The sequence below is a fragment of the Brachyhypopomus gauderio genome, chromosome 14, assembly GCF_052324685.1.
Source record: "Brachyhypopomus gauderio isolate BG-103 chromosome 14, BGAUD_0.2, whole genome shotgun sequence".
Lineage (NCBI taxonomy): Eukaryota > Metazoa > Chordata > Actinopteri > Gymnotiformes > Hypopomidae > Brachyhypopomus > Brachyhypopomus gauderio.
Genome location: NC_135224.1, coordinates 1,564,118 through 1,580,610, shown reverse-complemented (window position 1 = coordinate 1,580,610; position 16,493 = coordinate 1,564,118). Strand labels below are relative to the sequence as shown.

General features: G+C 42.7%; 1 protein-coding gene across 2 annotated transcripts in view; it reads right to left on the bottom strand.

The window, feature by feature from the left end:
• Positions 1–16,493, bottom strand: part of ptprn2 (protein tyrosine phosphatase receptor type N2) — a 205,656-nt gene that overhangs the window by 11,972 nt on the left and 177,191 nt on the right. For both annotated transcript variants that reach the window (XM_076972719.1, XM_076972720.1), the window contains 4 exons: positions 9,822–9,899; positions 6,377–6,496; positions 5,966–6,132; positions 848–901 (listed from right to left, as the gene is read on the bottom strand). In XM_076972719.1, coding sequence (XP_076828834.1) covers positions 848–901; positions 5,966–6,132; positions 6,377–6,496; positions 9,822–9,899 — 419 coding nt within the window. The remainder of the gene's footprint in view (positions 1–847; positions 902–5,965; positions 6,133–6,376; positions 6,497–9,821; positions 9,900–16,493) is intronic.

Here is a 16,493-nt window from a genome sequence, read left to right as displayed (position 1 = left end):
CCAATCATAACCCTCACACACAACCCTCACAATCATATCCCTCACAACCAACCAATCATAACCCTCACACACAACCCTTACAATCATAACCCTCACAACCAACCAATCATAACCCTCACACACAACCAATCATAACCCTCACATACAACCCTTACAATCATATCCCTCACAACCAACCAATCATAACCCTCACACACAACCCTCACAAACAACTAATCATAACCCTCACACACAGCCCTTACAATCTTAATCCTCACACACAACCCTCACAAACAACCCATCATAACCCTCACAAACAATCATAACCCTCACACACAACCAATCATAACCCTCACACACAACCCTCACAACCAATCATAACCCTCACACACAACCTTCACAATCATAACCCTCACACACAAGCCTCACAAACAACCAATCATAACCCTCACACACAACCCTCGCAAACAACCAATCATAACCCCCACACACAACCCTCACAAACAATCATAACCCTCACACACAACCCTCGCAAACAACCAATCATAACCCTCACACACAACCCTCACAAACAATCATAGCCCTCAAACACAACCCATCATAACCCTCACACACAACCCTCACAAACAATCAATCATAAGCCTCAAACACAACCCTCACACACAACCCATCATAACCCTCACACACAACCAATCATAACCCTCACACACAACCCATCATAACCCTCACAAACACCCAATCATAACCCTCACACACAACCCTCACAAACAACCAATCATAACCCTCACACACAACCCTCACAAACAACCAATCATATACACAGGAAATATGTCACACTGAAACGTGCAAATAGTTTAGTCATACTTGCCTGCAGTGGATAATTATTGGACAGGATCGTCCCCGGTAACACTTGTTAACCTTTCTGTAATGAAACACACACACACACACACACACACACACACACACACGTCTGATGTGGATTCTGCAGAACACTGCACTCTGGATTTAATGTCCAGCCTTTAGAAAATTCTAGAAAACACTTTGGAAATGCTGAAAAAAATCTGAGCCATGGATAATCTGGATAAGACATATTGTGTTACAGATTTTGCTCTTGGCCTGAGCAACTTAATTTTCCAAATGTGTATTTTCTGAGTTATTGTAATTGTCTTAAACAGTAATCAGGGGACCCTGTGCCAGTTTGCAAACACTCCAACAATTGTAGTACTGCTTTGGCAGGTCTGGAAGGTGTAGTTGAGCAGACAGGTTACAGGCATCTAAAATCCACCCAAATGGGATCCCACTCTTATACTGTTGGAAGGCAGCAAAACCCAAATACAGCAGCAAAACCCAAACACTGCAGCAAAACCCAAACACTGCAGCAAAACCCAAACACAGCAGCAAAACCCAAACACAGCAGCAAAACCCAAACATGCTTTGTGTGCTACCAATCAAGGAATGATGAGTCTGGGATGCATTAATGTTAATGCACTATTAGCGATGTCGTACACCCACAGAAACCCCATCTACCTTCTCCTGATGTACATGTCTACAACACTGCTCACAATGCCTGGCATGCCATTAGCCTTTATGTTTCTATTAGACTGTGGTTTCATGTGTTAGTGTTTTTATCTTACTCTTATATCTTTACATTTCTTTTTACTTATTTCATTCAAGAATTCAATACACACACACACACACAGTCTCTCAATTGTGTGAATACCTCAAGGCTGTTTACCACTGCTGCAGAAAATGTGAAAAATATAATCTGTTAAGGATGATTACAAAAGCATTATTTATCAAAACAACCTTTCTCAGAAAAAAAAGAAAAGGTACTGACAGGAAATAAAGCTATATGAATATATCAAAATAAGCAGACCACACTCCTGCATAAAAGACTTCACCTGAGCTTTGAAAAGCACCTCATATTTCACAGGAAGAGCTCAAAGAAGATGGTTTAAAAAAAGAGAGACAGACAAAGAGAAAGAGACAGAGAATCAGAGAGAGACAGGGAGAGAGGAAAAAAAACCAAACCAGGTGAGCTCAGGGAAGCGAGGAAAAGATTACTGAAGCAGAAAGAGAGGGGAGGGGTGGAAGAGGAGGGGAGGGGCTAGAGAGGGGAGGGGTGGATGAGGAGGGGAGGGATTAGAGAGGGGAGATATTAGGGAGGGGTGGATAAGGAGGGGAGAAGGTAGAGTGGAGGGGAGGGATTAGATAAGGGAGGGGTGGAAGAGAAGGGGAGGGGCTAGGGAGGGGTGGATGAGGAGGGGAGGGATTAGAGAGGGGAGATATTAGGGAGGGGTGGATAAGGAGGGGAGAAGATAGAGTGGAGGGGAGGGATTAGATAAGGGAGGGGTGGGGTTGAGGAAGAAGGGCGAGGTTGAGGAAGGGGGCGAGGTTGAGGAAGAGGGGTGGGGTTTAGGATGGAGGGGTGGGGTTGAGGAAGAGGGGTGGGGTTTAGGATGGAGGGGTGGGGTTGAGGAAGAGGGGCGGGGTTGAGGAGTGAGGGGAGGGGTTGAGTAAGAGGGGTGGGGTTTAGGAGTGAGGGGTGGGGTTGAGGAAAAGGAGCGGGGTTGAGGAGTGAGGGGCGGGGTTGAGGAAGAGGGGCGGGGTTTAGGAGTGAGGGGCGGGGTTGAGGAGTGAGGGCCTGGAAGAAGAGACACAGTTTCCAATGATCACTTTTGTGACTATGCAACTGGGCTCATATAACTAGCTGCAACATCACAAAAATGACAGCGGCAACCGCTAATTAGCTGGCCAACCAAAAGAAGGAGGAGAAGATGATGATGTGATGAAGTGAGAGAGGAGAGAAGCACTTCTGATGGGTGACAGAATGTGAGACATCACAAGGACATAATAATGAACATAATGGAGATAATGAAGGATGAACATTCACATGCCTCCACCCAAGCTCACCCCAGCAGAACAGATCCAGCAGAACCTGGAAGAGCCGCCCTAAATCAGCAGGACAGATCCATGAGTCACACACCAGCAGGAAAGTTCCAGTAGAGCCTGGAAGATCACCCCTACACAAGCAGGACAGATCCGGCAGCATCTAAAACAAGCAGGACAGATCTGGCAGTATCTAAAACAAGCAGGACAGATCTGGCACACCCTGCAGATCAGTCCTCAAATGCAGGACAAATCCGGCAGTGTCTGAAAGATCAGCCCTACACCAGCAGGACAGATCTAGCAGTGTCTAGAACAAGGACAGATCTAGCAAAGTCTGGATGATCAGTCCTACACGTACTGAGAGAAGGAACCAAGTGAGAAACCTCTGAAGAGCTTCAACAACACCCTTCTCATCCGGACTGTAAACCTACCTATTCAATTGAGCTTTGTGATGAAGGCAGGTTTTTAGCTCTTAGGGACAGGTGCACACTGTTGCCCCCTTGATCTTTACTTGATTTTATGCAAGTGTCAATCAGCTACATGACTCCCTTCTGTCTCACATGACTCCCTCCTGTCTCACATGACTCCCTTCTGTCTCACATAATTCCCTTCTGTCTCACATGACTCCCTCCTGTTTCACACGACTCCCTCCTGTCTCACATGACTCCCTCCTGTCTCACATGACTCCCTCATGTCTCACATGACTCCCTTCTGTCTCACATGACTCCCCCTTCTGTCTCACATAATTCCCTCCTGTCTCACATGACTCCTTCCTGTTTCACACGACTCCCTCCTGTCTCACATGACTCCTTCCTGTCTCACACGACTCCCTCCTGTCTCACATGACTCCTTCCTGTCTCACACTCAACCAGAAGGCTGGGGTTGCAACTGCTAGCAGAATCCGAACAAACCACTTTGCACCAGTAATGAATGAATCAGTGTGCAGTACACAGGTACATTCCCAGGAGGGTTTCATTTAAAGGCAGCACTGGAAACAGTAGGTGCAGATGATACGTTTAGGGACACATATACAGAAAGCAATAAAAGTTTTGTACCAGTTTTGAACCAAAAGCTTTGTTCTTGGCCTGACATATGATCAAAACAGCCGTCCTCAAGCACTAGTGTGTTTTTAATGTCAGGCCAAATGGAAAGCAGACAAACAGTGTGTGTGTGAGACAGCTCGGTGTGGAGAAGGTGGAGATGTGTGTGAGATACACTGTAAAAAATGTCTGTTGAATTAACGGTAATAAACTATAAAATCGCAACAGTAAAAGATCATAAAGTATAAAACAGTATATTACTGTAACAGATGCAATAGTTTACTTTAAAAAAATAAACAGTATATAAAATTAATTTTTACAGTCATAATATGTAGAAAACACAAATTTTAAATGTTAATTTCAATATTTTAGGTAAAATATATTGGAAAATTCCGTAATGTAGTAAACAAGGAATTACCCTAAAAAAATATATATATTCAGTCTAAATTACAGATTTTGCTGATGAGTAGCCTACATTTCAATTTACAGTGAAAACCATTCATCAATCAGCAAAATCGCACGTTGATTTCTACAGAAAGAAAATGCTAAAAATATGGCCAGTGCTGAAAGGTAAAGCATGTTGAAATATAGGACAATGTACTGCCATTTTAGAAATTGTCTTTGTAAATATGGGTCAAATATTTATACATATAAGGAATACCGTATTTTCAGGACCATAAGGTGCACTTAAAAGTTTTCGATATTCAAGTCTTGTGCTATCATTGCTGCCTTCAGTCGAATGGTGACTGTAGAGACGTTTCTCCCGGCTGTTCTTTACTCAATTACGTTTTACGTAATGTTCTCTGGTTAGATTATCGCTGCCAGCGTACACATGACGTATCTCTGTCAGGGACAGATTTTTGAATTCAGTGCACATACAAGGCGCACTGCTGATTTTTGAGAAAATTTAAGGCTTTTCTGCTTAAAGTCTGGAAAAGTGTGTAGCGTCGGTCCACTGGAGGCAGCGCTACTTCCCATGAGCCCCCGCGGCTCCGTTATTGATACGCGTTATGTGTAAGTGTTATGACATGCTGTTGTTGATTATTTATTTGATTATATGTTTTGTTAATTTAAGTCTCCCTGTATTAGTTTATGTAATTGTACATTGTCTGAGTCTACCTTGCGTGTTTGTGTAATGTTACAGTGCTAATGACCTGCCCTCATGTTTCACATACTATGTTTAATACGCGTGATTACGGCTTCATGCGTGATTACGTTGCCAAGGCAAAAATAAAAGTGCCTTGTTGTCTTAAAATGTGGCAACAACTGGGTGGCCTGAGTGATGGCGGCCTGCCAGTAATTTACTGTGAAGTTGGACTTCACAATCAAATACTGTAAAAAAATAATGTTTGTAATGTGTTCATCATAGAGATAAACAGTAAAACTGTTGTTTTTAAAGTTATTCACCGTAAATAGGTTTATTTTTAAAAGTTGTTAATTTTACAGCGTTTTATTGTAAGCTGTAAAGTCATTTTCCGTAAAAAGAACAGTTCTAAATGATGAAATTTACGGTTGTCAAAAAAGATACCGTAGTGTTTTTTACATTGTCATCATTTTTTTTTTACGGTAAAGTTCTGGCAACCACAGCTGCCAGTCTTTTACCGTAAATTTAACGGATTTTTTTTACAGTGTACCGTGAAGCCATGTACAAGATCACTGTATTTTTTACAGTGAAAAAATGGCAACCACAGCTGCCAGTTTTTCACCGTAAATTTGACAAGATTTTTTTTACAGTGTAGCTCAGTGTGGAGAAGGTGGAGAAGGTGTAGGTGTGTGTGAGAGATGGATGAGAGTGACAGGTGGAGAGATGGTGGAGAGAGACAGGTGTATAGGGATAATAAGAGAGAAATGGAGAGATACAGGTGCATAGTGATGGTAGAATCAGACAGGTTGAGTTGAGAGATGGATTGAGAGAGACAGGTAGATAGACGTGGTAGAATCAGATGCGTACAGAGACATGTGATGGGTGGAGAGGTGGTGAGAGATGGCCTGAGAGGGAAGGGTGGAGGGTCATGGGTGGAGGGTCATGGGTGGAGGAGGGAGGTGTGTGTACGCACCTACGGAAGTCCAGCAGAGTTCTGGCACATTCTGGAACACTTTGGTCCATCCAGGAGAGGAAGTGGAACTGGGTCACCGTACGTGTCTCGTTGGTCTGAACATTCTTCAGATAGAAACTGCGGACCAGGAAGTCCTCACACCAAATGTGCTCAGAGACCAGGTTGACCTGTGGACGTATAGACGAAGTTGACCTGTAAACACACCAATCTGCAGCTCAGGTTAGACCAGAGTTAAGGAAAAGATTGAATGACTGATGATTTAATGTAAAAATTAAGTGAATGTGTTACCTTGTGACTGTGTTACAAGCACGTTTAGGTGTGTTACCTCATAAATGTGGAAAAGGTGTGTTTTCAGGTAAGCTAATTCATAAATGTGGTATGGGTGTGTTATGGGACATACGGGTGTGTTACCTCGTAAGTGTGGTACAGGTCAGAACCTTCATCTGGCCAGTACTGATGGCACTGTTTGGTCCCATTTTCGACCAGTGGTGTTAGCATGACGATCACCACACAGCCGCTCTCCCACACCATCTACAGCAGGAGAGAAACAGCTGTCAGAGCCTCACAGGGCCAGACTCCCCCACTGGGCTACATGAAGTGCACGCAGACATCTCTAGAAGTGCACGCAGATGTCCACTACAGCCCCACATAGCCAGGGTCAGTCAGAGCGGGAGAATCTGTGACCCGTGGTGTCAGGATCCTGGCCCGGAGAATAACGCCTCCATCTTGTTCTAATGCTGTTATTATTACTGAAGTTACTGCCAGAAATGCTCCAGGAGTGGAACACTTACCGTCATGTGAAGGTCTGACCTTCTGCACATTCTGAGGCTCCTGGATTAGTTTAACGTTGCTATTAATCTACACATTATAGTGCTTATGATTTTTAATTAGCAAAGCAATCTCTAAGTTGTAGTTTGGGTGAGTCTGGGTTCCTTTCTTTCATTTATTTTTCCTTTCTTTTCTAATTTATTAGTGTCATTAAACAGCTATTTAAAAATGACAAAAACGTTCTGATGTTTCTGGTGTTATTCAAGCAAATGACAAAGATGACAATGTCTTGAAGAAGTACATATGTAACAATGTAAACCCGCACCCAGACCCTGAACAAACCACAGTAACAATGTAAACCTGCACCCACACCCTGAACAAACCACAGTAACAATGTAAACCTGCACCCAGACCCTGAACAAACCACAGTAACAATGTAAACATACACCCACACCCTGAACAAACCACAGTAACAATGTAAACCTGCACCCACACCCTGAACAAACCACAGTAACAATGTAAACCTACACCCACACCCTGAACAAACCACAGTAACAATGTAAACCTGCACCCACACCCTGAACAAACCACAGTAACAATGTAAACCTACACCCACACCCTGAACAAACCACAGTAACAATGTAAACCTACACCCACACCCTGAACAAACCACAGTAACAATGTAAACCTGCACCCACACCCTGAACAAACCACAGTAACAATGTAAACCTACACCCACACCCTGAACAAACCACAGTAACAATGTAAACCTGCACCCACACCCTGAACAAACCACAGTAACAATGTAAACCTACACCCACACCCTGAACAAACCACAGTAACAATGTAAACCTACACCCACACCCTGAACAAACCACAGTAACAATGTAAACCTGCACCTACACCCTGAACAAACCACAGTAACAATGTAAACCTGCACCCACACTCTGAACAAACCACAGTAACAATGCAAACCTCCACCCACACCCTGAACAAACCACAGTAACAATGTAAACCTCCACCCACACCCTGAACAAACCACAGTAACAGTGTAACCCTGCACCCACACCCTGAACAAACCACAGTAACAATATAAACCTGCACCCACACCCTGGACTAACCACAGTAACAATGTAAACCTCCACCCACACCCTGAACAAACCACAGTAACAGTGTAAACCTGCACCCACACCCTGAACAAAACACAGTAACAATATAAACCTGCACCCACACCCTGAACTAACCACAGTAACAATGTAAACCTCCACCCACACCCTGAACAAACCACAGTAACAGTGTAAACCTGCACCCACACCCTGAACAAACCACAGTAACAGTGTAAACCTCCACCCACACCCTGACCAAACCACATTAACAATATAAACCTGCACCCACACCCTGAACAAACCACAGTAACAATGTAAACCTCCAACCACACCCTGAACAAACCACAGTAACAATGTAAACCTGCACCCACACCCTGAACAAACCACAGTAACAATGTAAACCTGCACCCACACCCTGAATAAACTATGGTAACAGTGTAAATCTTCACTGAGGGGTATCTGGTGCTTGTCTTCTCTGTCTTAAACAGCTTTGTCATGTAAGAATTAGCTGAGGCCCAGCACAATGAGACAGCCATGCAAAGGTAATTGACAGGGATTGATGCTTTTACATTCACCATTAACCCAAATGGAGATTTTAATGAAAGCTTTCCAATTCTACACAGGCCCTGACTGCTTCTAATTCATCCCTATGAAATTAATTTAATTTACATCATTATTTTTTGCCAGTAATTGACAAAATGATAAATACAAGCAACCAGTAACCTCAATTAGCACCCATCCCATTAGCTGCTCGAGAAGGCGAGTGACATCAGATATATTAGCATAGCCAACACCAACATAAACAGACAGCTCAGTCTAAAGTGCACTTTGTGTATAGGATGTAGCAATAAACCCCTTGGCAGGTATATCAGGTGTAGGATTAAACCCCTTTCTGCGGGTATATCAGGTGTGGGATTAAACCCCTCTCTGCGGGTATGTCAGGTGTGGGATTAAACCCCTCTAGAGGTATATCAGGTGTAGGATTAAACCCCTCTGCAGGTATATCAGGTCTGGGATTAAACCCCTCTCTGCAGTTATATCAGGTGTGGAATTAAACCCCTTTCTGCGGGTATATCAGGTGTGGGATTAAACCCCTCTCTGCGGGTATGTCAGGTGTGGGATTAAACCCCTCTAGAGTTATATCAGGTGTAGGATTAAACCCCTCTGCAGGTATATCAGGTCTGGGATTAAACCCCTTTGCAGGTATATCAGGTGTGGGATTAAACCCCTCTGCAGGTATATCAGGTGTAGGATTAAACCCCTCTGCAGGTATATCAGGTCTGGGATTAAACCCCTTTGCAGGTATATCAGGTGTGGGATTAAACCCCTCTGCAGGTATATCAGGTGTGGGATTAAACCCCTCTGCAGGTATATCAGGTGTGGGATTAAACACCTCTCTGCCGGTACATCTCTAAACGTTCTGAACACACAGGTCTAGTAGAACAGACGTCTATGGTTCTCTCTTACCCAAACAGCACGGAGCACATGGAATATATGCTGTCTCTCTCTCCTTCTCTCTGCCTGTCTCTCATTTTCTCTATACCTATCTGTCTTTCCCTCGATCTCTCTTGTCTCTATATCTCTGTCCATCTCTCTCTCTTTCTCTCTCTCTCTCTTTCTCACAGAACCTGAGAGTATGTGGATGGAGCTGTTCTTTTAAACACACTGATCATATTAAGAACTGTCCTGTCTAATTGAGAATAGAGGTCTTGATTATTTCCAAGCCAGCGTGAGTGACACTGACTAGATACAGTACAATTACCAGCCTACATTACCATGATATTGTTACTGTCAGTGGGCTGATTGACTGCAATCAACGCCAATCATGGTGCTGCCTAACACATACAAAGACTGGGTGAATAATCTACCTGTGGTTATTATTATTGTCACATCTTATTGTTTTTTACTTTTCGTTTAAAAAATGTGGTAAAGCTCCTCGTGCACTGAGTGATTTCAAGTGTACAGCACACACTGCATCTCACCTGCCAGAAGTCTGAAACCGTGGCGGGAAGAGGTGCCTGAGCTGAGATGTACACTGGGTTCCGCGGGTCGTGGTCCATCTACAGGGAGACAGAGGAGATCAGTTCAGCACAAACAATACAAACCCATCATGAACAGACTGTAAAACACCCCCACTATCACCCCCCCTCTCTCTCATCTACAGTGTGTTCATTCTCCAATATGGATGCTCAAACTTGTGAAAGCACCACTACAATCAAACACAGTTATTGATGAGAAGCTCAGCAACTGGAGTGTGTCTGTGTATGTGTGTGTGGGAGTGTGTATGTGTGTGTGTGTGTGTATGTATGTGAGTATGTGTGTGTGTGTGAGTGTGTGGGGGAGTGTGTGTGTGTGTGAGTATGCGTGTGTGTGAATATGTGTGAGTGTATGTGTGAGTGTGTGTGTTTGTGTATGAGTGTGTGTGTATGCGTGTGTATGTGAGAGTGTCTACGTGTGTGTCTGTCAGTGTGTGTGTGTGTGTGTGTGTGTGTGTGTGTGTGTGTGTGTGTGTGTGTGTGTGTGTGTGTGTGTGTGTGTGTGTGTGTAGCAAATAAAATAAGAAACAAAAGCTCATCCACAGAGATGACAGCATGTATTATGCACAGACTGAATAACTACAAACCCAAGCACTTACTTTTCTGGAATTAATTCACAGAAATAAGTTTCCTAAAGCTGAAGGTCCTACCAACCTACTACCCCACTACCCTACCAACCTACTACCCTAATACCCAACTACCCTATCCCAATACCCTACTACCCCACTACCCTATCCCAATACCCTACTACCCCACTACCCTAATACCCCACTACCCTACCACCCTACTATCCCAATACCCTATCCTAATACCCTACTACCCCACTACCCTAACCCAATACCCTACTACCCTACTCCAATGCCCCACTACCCTACCCCACTACCCTACCCAAAAACCTCAGTACTTTACCCCAATACCCCACTACCCTACCCCAATACCCCACTAGTCTACCAAATACCCCACTACCCTACTACCCAACCCCAATACCCCACTAGCCTACCCCAATACTCCACTACCCTACCCCAAAACCCCACTACTTTACCCCAATACTCCACTACTCCATTACCCTACCTCAATACCCCACTACCCTACCACAATACCTCACTACCCTACCCCACTACCCCCTACCCACCACACTCTGAATACAGTCAAACCCACCACACTCTATATCAGCACTAGCATCAGTCAAACCCAACACACTGTATAAGGACAAACGTCAGTCAAACCCAACACACTCTGAATAAACACTAACATAATTCAAACCCAACACACTCCATATCAGCACTAACATCAGTCAAACCCAACACACTGAATAAACACTAACATCAGTCAAACCCAACACACTGAATAAGCACTAACGTCAGTCAAACACAACACACTCTGTATAAGCACTAATGTCAGTCAAACCCAACACACTCTGAATAAACACTAATGTCAGTCAAACCCAACACACTCTGTATAAGCACTAACATTAGTCAAACCCACCACACTCTGTATAAACACTAACATCAGTCAAACCCAACACACTCTGAATAAGCACTAATGTCAGTCAAACCCACCACACTCTGAATAAACACTAACATCAGTCAAACCCACCACACTCTGAATAAACACTAACATCAGTCAAACCCAACACACTCTGAATAAACACTAACATCAGTCAAACCCAACACACTGAATAAGCACTAACGTCAGTCAAACACAACACACTCTGTATAAGCACTGTCATCAGTCAAACCCAACACACTCTGAATAAACACTAACATCAGTCAAACCCAACACACTCTGAATAAACACGAACATCAGTCAAACCCAACACACTGAATAAACACTAACATCAGTCAAACCCAACACAATCTGAATAAACACGAACATCAGTCAAACCCACCACACTCTGAATAAACACTAACATCAGTCAAACCCAACACACTCTGAATAAACAGTAACGTCAGTCAAACCCACCACACTCTGAATAAACAGTAACGTCAGTCAAACCCAACACACTGAATAAACACTAACATCAGTCAAACCCAACACACTCTGAATAAACACTAACATCAGCCAAACCCAACACACTCTGAATAAACACTAACGTCAGTCAAACCCAACACACTGAATGAACACTAACATCAGTCAAACCCACCACACTCTGAATAAACAGTAACGTCAGTCAAACCCAACACACTGAATAAACACTAACATCAGTCAAACCCAACACAATCTGAATAAACACGAACATCAGTCAAACCCACCACACTCTGAATAAACACTAACATCAATCAAACCCAACACACTCTGAATAAACAGTAACGTCAGTCAAACCCAACACACAGAATAAACACTAACATCAGTCAAACCCACCACACTCTGAATAAACAGTAACGTCAGTCAAACCCAACACACTGAATAAACACTAACATCAGTCAAACCCAACACACTCTGAATAAACACTAACATCAGCCAAACCCAACACACTCTGAATAAACACTAATGTCAGTCAAACCCAAAACACTGAATAAACACTAACATCAGTCAAACCCAACACAATCTGAATAAACACGAACATCAGTCAAACCCACCACACTCTGAATAAACACTAACATCAGTCAAACCCACCACACTCTGAATAAACAGTAACGTCAGTCAAACCCAACACACTGAATAAACACTAACATCAGTCAAACCCAACACACTCTGAATAAACACTAACATCAGCCAAACCCAACACACTCTGAATAAACACTAACGTCAGTCAAACCCAACACACTGAATAAACACTAACATCAGTCAAACCCACCACACTCTGAATAAACAGTAACGTCAGTCAAACCCAACACACTGAATAAACACTAACATCAGTCAAACCCAACACAATCTGAATAAACACGAACATCAGTCAAACCCACCACACTCTGAATAAACACTAACATCAGTCAAACCCACCACACTCTGAATAAACAGTAACGTCAGTCAAACCCAACACACTGAATAAACACTAACATCAGTCAAACCCAACACACTCTGAATAAACACTAACATCAGCCAAACCCAACACACTCTGAATAAACACTAACGTCAGTCAAACCCAACACACTGAATAAACACTAACATCAGTCAAACCCACCACACTCTGAATAAACAGTAACGTCAGTCAAACACAACACACTCTGTATAAGCACTGTCATCAGTCAAACCCAACACACTCTGAATAAACACTAACATCAGTCAAACCCAACACACTCTGAATAAACACGAACATCAGTCAAACCCAACACACTGAATAAACACTAACATCAGTCAAACCCAACACAATCTGAATAAACACGAACATCAGTCAAACCCACCACACTCTGAATAAACACTAACATCAGTCAAACCCAACACACTCTGAATAAACAGTAACGTCAGTCAAACCCACCACACTCTGAATAAACAGTAACGTCAGTCAAACCCAACACACTGAATAAACACTAACATCAGTCAAACCCAACACACTCTGAATAAACACTAACATCAGCCAAACCCAACACACTCTGAATAAACACTAACGTCAGTCAAACCCAACACACTGAATGAACACTAACATCAGTCAAACCCACCACACTCTGAATAAACAGTAACGTCAGTCAAACCCAACACACTGAATAAACACTAACATCAGTCAAACCCAACACAATCTGAATAAACACGAACATCAGTCAAACCCACCACACTCTGAATAAACACTAACATCAATCAAACCCAACACACTCTGAATAAACAGTAACGTCAGTCAAACCCAACACACAGAATAAACACTAACATCAGTCAAACCCACCACACTCTGAATAAACAGTAACGTCAGTCAAACCCAACACACTGAATAAACACTAACATCAGTCAAACCCAACACACTCTGAATAAACACTAACATCAGCCAAACCCAACACACTCTGAATAAACACTAATGTCAGTCAAACCCAAAACACTGAATAAACACTAACATCAGTCAAACCCAACACAATCTGAATAAACACGAACATCAGTCAAACCCACCACACTCTGAATAAACACTAACATCAGTCAAACCCACCACACTCTGAATAAACAGTAACGTCAGTCAAACCCAACACACTGAATAAACACTAACATCAGTCAAACCCAACACACTCTGAATAAACACTAACATCAGCCAAACCCAACACACTCTGAATAAACACTAACGTCAGTCAAACCCAACACACTGAATAAACACTAACATCAGTCAAACCCACCACACTCTGAATAAACAGTAACGTCAGTCAAACCCAACACACTGAATAAACACTAACATCAGTCAAACCCAACACAATCTGAATAAACACGAACATCAGTCAAACCCACCACACTCTGAATAAACACTAACATCAATCAAACCCAACACACTCTGAATAAACAGTAACGTCAGTCAAACCCAACACACAGAATAAACACTAACATCAGTCAAACCCACCACACTCTGAATAAACAGTAACGTCAGTCAAACCCAACACACTGAATAAACACTAACATCAGTCAAACCCAACACACTCTGAATAAACACTAACATCAGTCAAACCCACCACACTCTGAATAAACAGTAACGTCAGTCAAACCCAACACACTGAATAAACACTAACATCAGTCAAACCCAACACACTCTGAATAAACACTAACATCAGCCAAACCCAACACACTCTGAATAAACACTAACGTCAGTCAAACCCAACACACTGAATAAACACTAACATCAGTCAAACCCACCACACTCTGAATAAACAGTAACGTCAGTCAAACCCAACACACTGAATAAACACTAACATCAGTCAAACCCAACACAATCTGAATAAACACGAACATCAGTCAAACCCACCACACTCTGAATAAACACTAACATCAATCAAACCCAACACACTCTGAATAAACAGTAACGTCAGTCAAACCCAACACACAGAATAAACACTAACATCAGTCAAACCCACCACACTCTGAATAAACAGTAACGTCAGTCAAACCCAACACACTGAATAAACACTAACATCAGTCAAACCCAACACACTCTGAATAAACACTAACATCAGTCAAACCCAACACACTCTGAATAAACACTAACATGTGCACCACTGTGGCAGTTGTGCTCATTTTACCACAGGCTTCACGTTCAGTGAAGACGTGACACAGAGGTGTGACATTGTTAGCACCAACCACACAGCTATTAGTCTGTCTGCAAATGGGTATAATTGCTTAGCTCAACCCTAATTGCTGGTAAGAGCAGTTATACATCAGGCCCTGAATACCAGACATATGTGAAACTGCCTGTTGACTCTTCTCATCTGAGTTATTAAAAAATGGACATGTCATCTAAAACTCAGAGGGATGATGAATCCCATAAAAGCTAATTACTGAGGCTGAGCTGAATAAAACACTAACTTCTGCAAAATCACTCAGCCTGCCACACAAGAGTCTCCAGGTGACAGAGACATGTGTCACACCATATTGACAAACACAAAGCACACAGTGGTCTGTCTGTGTCTGTCTGTCTGTGGCTGCCTATCTGTCTGTCTGTGTCTGCCTCTCTGTGGGGATGTCTGTTTTTTATACTCTGTCTGTTTGTCTGCTGTAGTGTGTGTCTGCCTGCCTGTATGTGTGTATATCTGCTTGTCTGTCTGTGTGTTTATGTTTCTCTGCCTGTGTGTGTGTGTGTGTGTGTGTGTGTGTGTGTGTCTATTGGTGTGTTTTTGTCCTAAACACAGCTCTTAAACAGCTCTGTTAATTAAACACAGCTCTCTTAAACACAGCTCTCTTAATTCAATGTAAATGTGCCATATTTTGTCAACTGTGATTTTTTACACCGCAATCGAAATTTGTCCTCCGCTTTTAACCCATCTGTGCAGTTAACACACACACACACACACACTAGTGATTACTAGGGGGCTGTGGATCACACGTGCCCAGAGCGGTGGGCAGCCCTAGCCCGGCGCCCGGGGAGCAGTTGGGGTTAGGTGCCTTGCTCAAGGGAACCTCAGTCATGGAACCTCAGTCATGGCCTCAGGTCTGGGAATCGAACCCACGACCCTCCGGTCACAAGACCAGTTCCCTATGGGACACAGCTCTCAAACACAGCTCTTAAACAGCTATCTTAATTTAACACAGCTCTCTTAAACACAGCTCTTAAACAGCTTTTAATTAACCACAGCTCTCTTAAACACAGCTCTTAAACACACCTCTCTTAATTAGACCACTCTCTTAATTAACCACAGCTCCCTTATTAAAACACAGCTCTCTTAAACACAGCTTGTAAATAGCTGTCTTAAACACATGTCCCTTAAACATAGTTCTCTTAAACACAGCTCTCTCAAACACACCTCTTAAACATAATTTCTCCTAAACACAGGTCTCTTAACCACAGATCTCTCTAAACACAGGTCTGTTACACAGCTCTATTGTATCAATCATCTTGTATTAAATCTTTAATAAGTCTTTAATTTTCAAATGTCTTCTTACAGTCACAGGGCAAAACAGAACCAAAACCTTTAAACAAATAAACAGAATCAGAACAAGAAGTGTTTTTCTTTACTACTTTACTATCATATTTGTTTATTAATTTATGGTTTTTAACCA